Below are 12,045 nucleotides of genomic sequence, written 5' to 3' on the forward strand. Positions count from 1 at the left end.
GTGTGTGTGTGTGTACCTAAAAAGCTGCTCCACTCATATACACTTGCACACACATGCATGTGTCCTCTGTCATGGTGAAATATCAAATCTCAACAATGTGAGAAGTTTCTGAAGGGTGAGACATGTCTGTCTTGATCACACCTGTGTCATCAAAATCATACAAGTTTTGGGCCCATTCACTTGAATTTCAATTAGTAAATTCTCTCTAAATTCTCTCTTTTGACTTGATTGAAAACTCGTTTGCGTGTAAAACAAATTTATTTCCTAATTTTCATCAAGTCTATTTTTAGAAGAGTAAAGACTTTTAACCCACATGACCTGGTAAAAGTTTGATTGAAATGTGTACTGTCAGGTGTGTAGAGACAATAAGTAACTGCAGCTGGACACAGAAAAATACTCATATATTTGAATGGAGAGTGTGAGCGAACCACTAGGTGCTTGGGCCCTAATAAAGGAAAAACTGCAGTACAGAGCTACAAATTTTAGTTTTGATGGTATTTTTCTGCAGCACTTTATCACTAAACTGTCACCCTCACTCCATTTTTTCCCTTCCCCTCATAGGTCATCCCCACTACTGAATTATAAATATAAGACCTATAATTATTGTAAAATAAATGATAATAACACCAAACTTCATACATACAATACAATACAAAGTTTATATATAATGTACTGTATGTATATAGACCTTCCTGCTGTATCCTACAAAAATGAGCTGCATTCAACCCCCACACCAGTGGCGGCTGGTGACTCAAAAAATTGGGGAGGACAGGAGGAAAACCAACATACCACATCAAACGATATCATTGTCCCCCACCTGATGAAATCAGAGGAGTAGGGGGCAATTTTATATGCCAATAAAACAGCTGCATTCAACCCCCACACCAGTGGCGGCTAGTGACTCAAAAAAATCAGAGTTAATAAAAAATGTACTTTCACCCTGTGTGAGTGTTATATTGTGTGTGTATAGATGCTTTAATTGGAGATAAAAAAAAAAGTGTTTGCTGTCACCATGAACTACAGACATTTGTTTTCAGCACATGCAACAAAAGATCAAATCACATTTAAATCAGGAGACACAAGTGAATGGAGAAAAGATCATGTTTATTATACAAATAGAAATGATAGTCATAAAGTCTTTGGCGCTTGGACTCCATGAGGACATCATCCCTGAGCAGCCACAAGATACATCCCCCCATGGAGTCCAGACAATAGTGGCGATGGTGGCTGATGACTTCAGATGAGACTGATAGCTGATGAAGTAATGGGACTGATGATCCTGCAACTAAGACTGGGCGGAGATGGGGAGGTGGAGGGGTGCACATAACAGCTGCATGCTAGACTAATGCCGAGAGAGAGAGACATATTTAAAAAGACAACAACCAGATGATAGGCTAACAATAAAAGTGTGTCGCTGTGCTATTGGATAGAAGTGATCAGCTGGTGACCACTGAAACTCAGACCACGCCCCCAGGCATTGACAGCTAGGAAACAGAGTGAGCATGCATGAGAGATGAGTATGACATAGCGGTGTGAGCAATAGAACTACACCTGGCATACAAAAGATAGTCTTCCTGACTGAACTTTCACTAAGCTCCAAAAAAACATCAAATTCCTGTAGTAAAAACTGATAATAAATATAAAATACTACTCTCAAATATAGCATTTACATACATACACATACAAGAAATGTCAAAGAGGTGAGTGACTGTAGCACCCCCGGGTGTTTCTGTGGGTAGGTCGTGGAGATTGTGTTAAAGATATATGTAGCTTAATCTATCATTTCATTAACAGTCAATGATTCCTGTATTAAGTGTGTGTGATTATTACTCTGTGTTGTGCTGCAGTCTGGATGTGCATGACTATTTGATTTTAATGCAGCATCATACTTTTAACATAATACATGTTACATTTTTCAAACATATGCAAATAAAAACACACCTTCACATCATATGATGCAGCTGCTGTAAATAATATATAAAATCATGAATTGTCTGTGTATGTTTCTTCAGTAAAACATGAGCGATAACACTTCTCTGAAGAAAAAGAGAAGTGTTTATGAGAAAGATGACAGTTATATAGTTTTACTGCAGGGGGCAGAGTAGGGGTTATGATACATGCTGGTAACTCAATGATGACCTGTGTGTGTGTGTGTGTGTGTGAGAGAGAGAGAGAGAGAGGGAGCTAAGCAATGTTCGACTATCGGTAACAATGTTCGAAAGACTGCAGTCATGTTATTATTTATTTATTTATCTTAAACTGGTCCCATATATGCTTTTCTCATCTCCTTTTGTCTGAAACTGAAGGTTTCTGAATGTAACATTTAGTAAATTGTAACTGATACACTTACATCTCTGCAATGAGCATATTTCTGAGAGTCCATTTTCAGAAGAACTAAAAAAAAAATGGACCAAATAACATAAGTGTTTGCCTGCTGGTCATTTAACATCTTTGCTCAGCTTCATTAAAAATTAGACAAACTTTCAGGTTGCCACCTCACCTCTGACGACTAGACCTTGTTGCAAAACCTTTACAGATTTACAGACACTATGACAAAATGATGTAATTTATGTTAAAATAGAATTATAACATTAGCTATTATTTATTAAGGAATTTCAGTTTGCAGTTTTTTTTATTTCTTTTCGGTTAAACAACCTGCGACTTTATTGCTGAATCCAAATAAATAAACAACATAGAACAACATCTGGACTAATTAATGTATATAAACTTTGCTGCATTTAACTATATTTCCTATCCAATATACAAAATCTACAATTCTTTGTTTCAAATTCAGTTTAAACTTCTTGAAATTGCACGTGTCTGTGGCCATTTCATTCAGTATTAATGGACATTTATTGTTTTGTTACAGAAAAAACAGAATACAAATGTAAAAGGTTGTAGATGTAGGATGATAGTAGAGTACATGTTTGTGTTGTTTGCCATTTGCAATAAAAGTAAAATTTCAAAAAGTAAAAACTTCAAAAATTGACAAATAAAATTGTCATTTCTTCTGTTAGTACAGCACAGCTTCAGGTCTTTCTCCTCTTCTGCTTCTGTAAGACAGAAAATACAATATAGAATAAAATATTCTAAACTCCAAGGTTAAGAGTGAATCTCCAAGCTTGAGGACAAAGACTATGAAAATATGCAAGTTGCATGTTCACTAGTGTAACTCGTTTAAGGGGAAAGATCGAGCCTGGACCTTTGTACTGAGTCTTTATTCCCTGATGAACTTTTGATGGACACCACTTGCATTCACAGTAAGAGGAGCATATGAAGGTGAAACATGAGAGGTTTGAGATCCCTTCTAAAGAGTAATTAGTAAAATAAAGACAAAGTTGCGGCTGGAGGCCAGAAATACCTTCAGTCTTTCCTGGATGGGTGAATAAAGAATCTTCCGCTCTGTGAAACGTGGATCTTTAGGGTTCTGGGTCACTGTGGAGCTGGATAATCCTGATTCTGCTTTGGAAACATTTGTGTTGGAAAAGAACATGATAAGACACATTATCTGAACTGAATCATGATTACCACAGTAATCTTTTATGATTCGACCATCTTGACCTTTCTTCTAGACAAATATCTTCATGTCAAAATCTTTAATGAAAACGTCTTTTTTTCTCTATTTATTTGTTCTATCCAGCACTTTCATGTTATTAGATGCACTAAAACTTTGAAGCCTTTTGGGAATTCTGGCAGAGTCAGTAACATTTGTTTTTCTAACCTTTTCTGAGCAAATATCATGTCAGCATCTGTTTCATTGTACTCATACAATCTTGTTTTGGCTTTTATCAAGGTATAATTTGTGTTTTTCTCTTGACAATCTTGGGCTGGTTTCACTCTATAGATTTAACACATGCAAGCTGAGATAATTTCTTCTCTTAACTTATCAAAAGAAGCACCAAACTTGCAACCATGTGCATGTGAGAAGAACACAGGACTCAAACATTTCTCTGCTATTTGCAAGGTGCGAACATTAGTGACAAATGTGTGATCTACGTGTAAGCAGAGCTCGCAAAACACTTTTGTGAGACGGGCCTTGAACAGCATCACCTCATAATCACGTTAACCAAAATACAAGTAGAAACGCTGTGCACAGTTTGTTAAGTGTGACTTGTCTCATACTGTCACACAACAGTGTGAGACTAAACTGTTAGTATGGAAATATGAAATATGAATGTATGTTGCAAATCAATATGGCAAAACAAGGCAAAACAAATTCTTTAAAAGTTGCCCTGACAGAGTTAATGCTCTCAAAGTCCTTATTTAGTACAATATGTCCTTGGTTTTAAAATGTCTTTTACAATACTGAAAATATTTTGGATTAACTGTAAATGATCATTACTGTCATAACTGACAGTTAGAGTCACTTTAGAGTCAAATGACCCACAAAGGAAGTGTATATGTGGACCTTTGTAGTCACATATGGGACGTATCAAATGAAGACATAATGTTGAAATGTCTGTAGTTGTGCTAAAATAAATGAATTTGGGGATTTTAAAGATTTTGCAAACATACAGACCAGTTTGGAGAGCTTGTGGAGTCTTATCTAACTTCAAGGCAGAGTAAACAGGTTGACGTGATGATTCATCTTCATCTAAAGGAGAGAAACATCAGTGAGACAAACTCACAGATCATCTTAAAGTAGCACATTATAAATATTTCTGCTGGCAGGATGAGGGGACCTTTCTACCTTTTTGTGTCTGTGGTTTTCTTCTGTGGTTTGTGTCCCGGCTCAGACTATCAGCAGCACCTGCAGTGTCTGAAGCTAAACAACACGTATGAGACACTGAGGTGTTAAGACAATAATTCACACATCAGCACATCTCGACCTTTACTGGTAGCAACATCTCAACTGTCACTTGCAATATGAAGAATAGTGAAACTAAACAACTCTTCTCATTATTTCAACATTCTGGTTTTACTCGATTTAAGATGCTGAAAGTAGAACTTGTCTCTAAAAATGAAGAATATAAATGTGCATATAAAATTCCCCAAATACCCAAGAATATAAACGCACGTCAAGTTAATGTAAAATTTAAATAGAAAGTCAAGTAAACCTTTGTCTTGTCTCTGTTTAATGGTCACGACTGCATACGTTACACCGCTTGGATCATCTGCAGTGTCGTCTCCAAAGATTGAAACATAAAAGAAAATGTTTGTAAAAAAAAATGTTAACTACATTTAAATTATTATACACTGAAGTAGAAGTTTGGAAGCTTGAAAGGTTTAATTATAGATAAATATAGAGTACTGACATCCTCAAAATCAAGTTTAATAATAAAAATTTTATTTACTGTAGGTTAAAAAAGAAAAAAAAAACTTTTCCAAAAAGTTGTATATATTTCTGTTTACTCTAAAAACTGTATAAATCAGAATAGTATTGTTTTGGTACTACTGGAGCAATCTGGAGCACAGTGACAATAATTACCATCCTCACCTATTTGATTGTGCTCACTTGACCCTGATGATGTCTTTGAGGAAAAGCAGAACACTGCTGGAAGATAGAAAAAGAAAAATAAAGACAAAAGGAAATTAAAGTCTGTTATTTCAAAAAACAATTGTTGTCAACAAATGTTGTCTTTCCTGCACACTGCACAAATGAATACATCTGTATACAAAAATAAATAAATAAACAAATAAATAAACACATATATACATTAAAACTAAAAAAGTACATTTTTCATTAGTGGATGCATTTTACCATCCTCAGGTTATTGTACGGCTAAATACTATTGAATTTTCCAAAATATAGAAAAACTGTACTACATAGAGAAAGACAAACATGATATTCTCAAAGTTTGTAGGTTAATGAATTGTACACTATTATATGAAATACATGTTTAACCCTCATAGTATTTTTTTTTTTTAATCTGATGGCTTGTGGCTCTTTTGGAGGAAATTCTTTGGTATACAGGCAATTATGCTTTTTACAGCAGCGTTAAGGCAAAGGAAGTTTATTTGTATTGTTCAGTTCAAAGTGCTTTACATAGAGCATTAAAGGCATCGAGACACAATATAAAAGCAACACAAGGCAATGTGAAAAGACATTGAAATATAATTAAAAAGTGTGAAATTTGGAAATAAAAAAGAAGCTCAAATAGAATAAGACAGATAAAACAGGAGAATAAAAGTTACAGCGCAGTGTAAGATATTAAAACTCAAATTTGGTTTAATAAAAGGAAAACAGAAAAGTCTTCAGCTGTGTTAGTCGAGCTTACTGAAGATAAATGCATGGACAAGTTTTTCCAAATCCTGCTGAGGCATAAGTCCTTTAATTCTTGATATATTCCTCAGGTAATAGTAGGCTGACTATGTAATTGGCTTAATGTGGCTGTTTAAATTCAGGTCTGAGTCCATGACTACACCAAAATTTCTGGCTTGGTTTGTAGTTTTTAACATCGATTGAAGCTGAGTGCTGACTTTTAGCACCATAGTGTTAGCCAACATTACTGATCAGATATTACAACATAAGGTTAAGAGATGGAGAGGACAGATGGATTACTGTGAGAAGTACTTGCCAAAAATAAAGAACATCAATATAAGAAAAGTTGGTTTACTTCAGGACAGTTTTGATGAAGGACTTTGATGCTCTTTTGTATTAGTGCGTACACTATTGGATAAAAGTGAAATGCAAAGTTTGACAGAGTGCCATGTGCTTCTCATCAAGCTTTTCCTTTATTTTGGTAGTAATTTACACACAATATATTTGGGAGAGTACTTACCTGTACCTTTGCGTCTCCAAATACAAAGAAATCCCACCACCAGCAGCACCAGGGACAATGTTACAATGATAACAGCAATCCACAGGTGGAGGTGGGTGGGGATGGAGGAGTGATGGAGGACAGTATGGTTCCCTTCATGAGGTGTTTGAGAGGTGACAGAAACACTCTTTGCTGTAATACACATAACACTGTGTATGTATGGATTACATTAAACATTTATTTAAACAATTCAACATATTTACATATGTAAACAAGCTGGAAATATGAAAAATATTCAGCAGGAAAGTGGCACTAAAAGGTCACTTTTATTTACCTATGAGGTCATAATTTAGGCAGGTCAGATGTAAAATATTTAGAAATTATTTAACCAGCTAATAGTAATAATTTCTACAACACGGGTAGACACATTTCCTTTTTCAAACAAACTTTTATACAAACTTTCTATCAAGTGTTCTCATACATAGGGTTTTCATATCATGTATCATCTGCATGAATTCTGGCCATACAACCAGCAAAATGTCATATTTTAGTTTTGTAACACTCTTGTGTCTCACCTCCGACAGCCAACCAGCTCTCTGGTGATGTTCCGACATCAGAGGTGCACTTGTAGAGTCCTTCATCAGACATGGAAACATTGTTAATGGTCATCTCTGCTGCTGCAGTGCTCTTCATGAGGACGCCATCTTTGTAGAAATCAGCTCGGAGGTTGGTGGAGTTTGTCTTGTTTCTGCAGCGCAGAGTCACATTGTCTCCCCCCATCACAGGAAGGACGGGACTCTCCAGGATCACAGAACCAGCTGAACAACATATTGAAAAAAATGCTAAAAATATGTTAAATGCACGATGTTGCAGTAACACAGTAGAAAATTAGGAAAAATTCAGGCAGGATTGGAAAAAATGGCATCCATAATTATATTCATATGGTACCATCACTTGCAAACTGCAAACTAAAGCTCTTCACTGAATGCAATATGTGTCAGATTTAGACAGAAAGCAATAGAAAAATAATGACAAAAATAAAATAAAATAGTAAAGTATAGCAGTAGGCAGAGGTTTACACATATCTGTACCATAGTTAATTTGTGATTTTCATTATAATTGAAGAAATTATTTTAGATTTCACCACAGACACAGACTTTTAAACATAGAAAGGTTCTGGTTTGACCCTGACTCCACATGAATGATTATTAAATGTTAAATGATGAAGTTTAGCCATTTACTCTCTTAATAATGAGCGTACAGGCAACATGGGACATAGACGATGTCTCATTGTTCAATATTTTAATCTTCCCTTATACAGATTCCATGAGTTTGTAAAATATACATTTAATAAATCTACCAAATTTACAGTAAACCTGATCATCTTGAACATGTTGAATTGAGAACAAATGATTTTATACATTATATAGTGTGTTATAGTGTCATACTGGACATACTGGATGAGAAACAGATAATTACCAGTTCAAAATGGATATATAGTGGTTTTAGAAACACAGTAAACATACTGTACCAGTGACAGTGATGTTGACACTGTTGCTTCTCTCTCCTCCATCAGTCTCACACCAGTATTCTCCACTTTCTACGGTATAGGCTACATCAATGGTGCAGAAGGACTCTGTTGGCGTCCTCTTATTAATATCACATACTGGAGTAAATTCCTCATTATTCCTGATTCCTCTCAACTGAGTTGAGTCATCAAACCCAACACAGTCAAGAGAAACTGAGTCAAGTTCAAAGTGCTGCAGTCTGTCTGGAGTGATACGAAGAAAAGCTGCATCTGAAACCAAGAGATAATTATTTTTTAAAAAGTGTCCAATGAAACGTCCAGAACTGGATCAAAACAAATGATTTTAGGTGCATCCACCTTGTGACAGAATCAGTTTAAATTGTGTCTCTTTGCAGGATACATTCAGGTTTTCACCAGCAACATGAACATTAATTAATTAATGATTGAACCCTTCGCAAAATACAACATTAAACAAAATTGTAGGAACCTAAATTACATCATAGATTCAAAAGGTTCATGTCAACCCTCTACCTTGATTCTTTAGATGAAAGAATGATGCAAAAAAAGTATCTTTGTATTTGTTACTCACCACTTTCCTGAACTTGCTGAATGATTTCAAGCATCACTGGATGAACAAAGGGACAGAGTTGTACATCAGACATAGATATTTTGATGTAAATGACTATGAAAAACTTATAAAAAGAGAAGAAACCATGACAGGTGACAACTCACACAGTCTGAAGCAGAGAGCTGTGACCTCCATGCTGTCTTGCTGCTGACTGTCTGAGCATCAGACTGAATGCAGCTTAATTATAATGTAAGTCAGAACTTCCTCTTCCTGTGTTTTGACAGTCTTTGACTTATAGGCTCTCAGTTAAGAGGGGTCGAACATCCCTGACTTTCTGATTGGTTCAAGTATCCCTAACGTTAGTGTAACTTTTACCCTACAGACAGTAAAGGTGCTCTTTTTTACTTATTAGTCTCTGCACATCATTGCTGCAAGAAACCTAGAAAGTAATCTGGTCAGTGCTCTCCAATGTTAAACGTGAAAATGCTCAATAAATTCAAATCCTTTAATTAGGTAAAAATAACAGTATTTCAATTAAAGTTAAACTCCTGCATTCAAAATGTCACTTAAACCTGCATTATGCATAGGATATGTTTTGGAAAGACATTCAGGGTTGGTCACTAAACTCTCTCACCTCACTGTATGGCCTGGAATAATGATCTCACATGTATTAAATCACTGAGGGAACTGTGTTGTCAACTTGTAGCCACAAGATGTCACTGTAGAGTTTAAGTCTGTCAAATCGAAGAGTAAACAAGGGAAAGAAGAGTTGAGTAAACAAGGGAAAGAAGAGTTGCATCTTCTATGTGTTAAAACACATTGGAGAGAGGAATGAATGAATGAATCAATCAATGAAATGAAAAGGTAATTCAAACAAACAAACAGAAAATACACTTATTGGGGTGTTTTGGGTTTCTTTATCAGATAATCCAGTGACAGGTTCACAATTATTCAAGTCTGTCTTAAAACAGTCAGGAGCCCAAATGAACATTGACATCTGTTTTTCTTGCTGTAATCATTCCTCCTGTTCATACTGACCATTAGAAGATCCCTTCATAATGCACTTACAATGGAAGTGATGGGGGACAAAATCCACAGTCCTCCTTCTGTGTAAAAATGTATTTAAAAGTTTATCTGAAGCTAATATGAAGCTTCAGCGTCCAAATGAGTCAAAGTTCCAAAGTTCCTCTTTATGTCACTATACTTCCACCGAGGGAATTTGATGCTAAAAAGACTGTGAATGTGTCAGATATCCACTTGATATGACTAACTCAGACTGCTGAAGCCTCATATAAGCTTCACATCAACTTTTAAATACATTCCTGCACTAAATGTGGATTTTGGCCTCCATCACTTACATTGAAAGCACATTTGAAGGATCTTTTAATAGCCAGTATGAACAGGAGGAATGATTACAACGAGGAAAACCTCTTTAACTGTTCATATGGACACCTGACTGTTGTTTTAAGACACACTTGAAAAATTTTGAACCTGACCTTTAAATACAGCAACTTTGTCCCACCACTGCTGCACAAAAAGTCAACTAGCACTACAAAAAAGAAGTACTAATCTAAATCTAAAACTCACTGGTGCAGCATCACACTGGTCACAGTGCTGCTGCAGATGCACTTCTTTGGATGCATCTATTTAAATGGTTAAATGTCTGTCCTATTCTCTCAGTTTAGATAAATACCTGATACTGTAGATGTAACAAAAATGTCTAGTAGAAGTAAAGTAGCAGATCTAACATTTACCTAATGAACACTCCCCTTTTCCTTAATTGCTGAGACAAATGATGGTTTTGATTGCAGCTGTGTTATTTAATATAAGCGATCAGTTACCTGGCAACAAGTTCAAAGTTCAGCTGCTCACAAACACACTCAAAGTGAAACTGAGCTTAGAAAAGCAGAACCAATCACCATATTGTGTTTAATGTGTGACTTATGTTGCTAGATTTGGCCTGTGATTAAGAGCAAAGTCGTTTGTAAATCTTAAATTCAATTTACTTTGTACCATTTTAATTCAAATAAACTAAACATGAACTCTTTCTTATTAATGTGGTTTTAATGGTGACTTTGTTGTTGTTCTTCCACACTAAAAACAGTACTGTGGAGGAAAATGATATTACAAGTGTACTGATGGAGAAATTACTATATTATTGTATTAATACTTTGATGATCATTGATCCAGTGTAGAACTGTATTCAATTGATCAGTTTTGCCTTTTAAAAAACATGATACACTCTTGACCAATGGTTTCATGACAAAAATACATTTTTTTATTTTTATAAATTAAAATGACTTCTCAAACAAACGAATAACCTATCAAGAAAAATGAATAAATGGTTAAATATTACCAACTACCTGTTAACATACAAGTCACTGGCACTTTGTTATTCATAAATTACACTCGATAGATTACTCCTTCCACGATGTCATGTGTCTAAAATGTTCTGGACTCTTCTGGCTTTTGAGTATTTCACTGCAATTTTTCCAGTCATTGAGTCCATTACTGATTCATTTGTAGTTTTTTTGTGTGAACAGCTTGGAATATACCACCCTTCTCTTGATTTTCTCTCCATTCACTAATTTTATGTAAAGTGGTGGTGATGGGAACTTCTCCCATCCTGTCATTGTGGAAATGTAGAGACCATTTAATAATAGATAATAAAAATGTTTTAAAAAAGAATGAATTAATGAAAATAAAAGAAATGAAATGTGTGTGTGTAAGCTGCAGCTCCCACAGCTTTCTGTCATCGTTAAGGGTTAGAAAATGGTTAAAGGTTTGGCCAAAGTATTGACATAATAAAAATAGATTCCCTAGTATCCATTTGTGGACAAAACATTCCAGATGTACAGGATGAGTTATATATGTTCATAACTGATTGATTGAACTGATTTGATAGAATTAGAGTAAAATGTGTCTGGAATTTGTCCATATTGACATTAGTAACAATGCAGTAAAATGCAGCTGTAACATACAATGAACAGAACTCACCTGCTGCAGGCTGTGTTTCACTGCAAGTAGCTGGAGTGTTTGATATGATGTTAGATGTTACTTCACCTGCAGCTGTATTTGAACATATAGAACATCCAGACTGTTACACCACTGCACTAAGTCCTTTGTGTCATTCTACTGCATATAAAGTAGCACTGTATAAATAAACTTTATTTAATTTGACTAAGACCTACATTTGATCAGTAACAATGTGTAATTGTAACATTCAACAACAACAATAGTAATTAAAG

The 12,045-nt window shown here is 35.2% G+C and overlaps 1 protein-coding gene across 3 annotated transcripts; it reads right to left on the reverse strand.

Annotated features, from left to right (window-relative positions):
* Window positions 1-2,417: 2,417 nt before the first annotated feature.
* LOC122974148 (low affinity immunoglobulin gamma Fc region receptor II-a-like) lies at window positions 2,418-9,717 on the reverse strand. 3 transcript variants are annotated; one of them, XM_044342080.1, is made up of 10 exons: window positions 8,962-9,714; window positions 8,819-8,854; window positions 8,233-8,499; window positions 7,277-7,519; window positions 6,723-6,893; window positions 5,438-5,494; window positions 5,058-5,126; window positions 4,691-4,765; window positions 3,362-3,459; window positions 2,418-3,053 (listed from the first exon to the last, which is right to left on the reverse strand). In XM_044342080.1, exons 1-10 carry the CDS (start codon window positions 8,990-8,992, stop codon window positions 3,030-3,032), a joined length of 1,071 nt encoding a protein of 356 aa, XP_044198015.1. In that variant the 5' UTR covers window positions 8,993-9,714; the 3' UTR covers window positions 2,418-3,029. The 3 variants fall into 3 exon arrangements, with proteins under 3 accessions (XP_044198015.1, XP_044198012.1, XP_044198013.1); XM_044342077.1 differs by lacking the exons at window positions 2,418-3,053; window positions 3,362-3,459 and adding an exon at window positions 3,622-4,594 and having other exon boundaries at window positions 8,962-9,717; XM_044342078.1 differs by lacking the exons at window positions 2,418-3,053; window positions 3,362-3,459; window positions 5,058-5,126 and adding an exon at window positions 3,622-4,594 and having other exon boundaries at window positions 8,962-9,717.
* Between the last annotated feature and the right edge of the window lie 2,328 nt (window positions 9,718-12,045).

This window comes from Thunnus albacares, chromosome 22 (assembly GCF_914725855.1).
Source record: "Thunnus albacares chromosome 22, fThuAlb1.1, whole genome shotgun sequence".
In the NCBI taxonomy this organism is placed as follows: Eukaryota; Metazoa; Chordata; class Actinopteri; order Scombriformes; family Scombridae; genus Thunnus; species Thunnus albacares.

Excerpts from the sequence above, each read along its gene's own strand:
- LOC122974148 (XM_044342077.1), bottom strand. The coding sequence starts at position 8,992 with ATGGAGGTCACAGCTCTCTGCTTCAGACTGT. Across the intron at positions 8,855-8,961 it reads AGCTCTCTGCTTCAGACTGT|TGATGCTTGAAATCATTCAG; the intron begins GTGAGTTGTCAC and ends TTGTTCATCCAG. Across the intron at positions 5,495-6,722 it reads TTGGAGACGCAAAGGTACAG|CAGTGTTCTGCTTTTCCTCA; the intron begins GTAAGTACTCTC and ends TCTATCTTCCAG.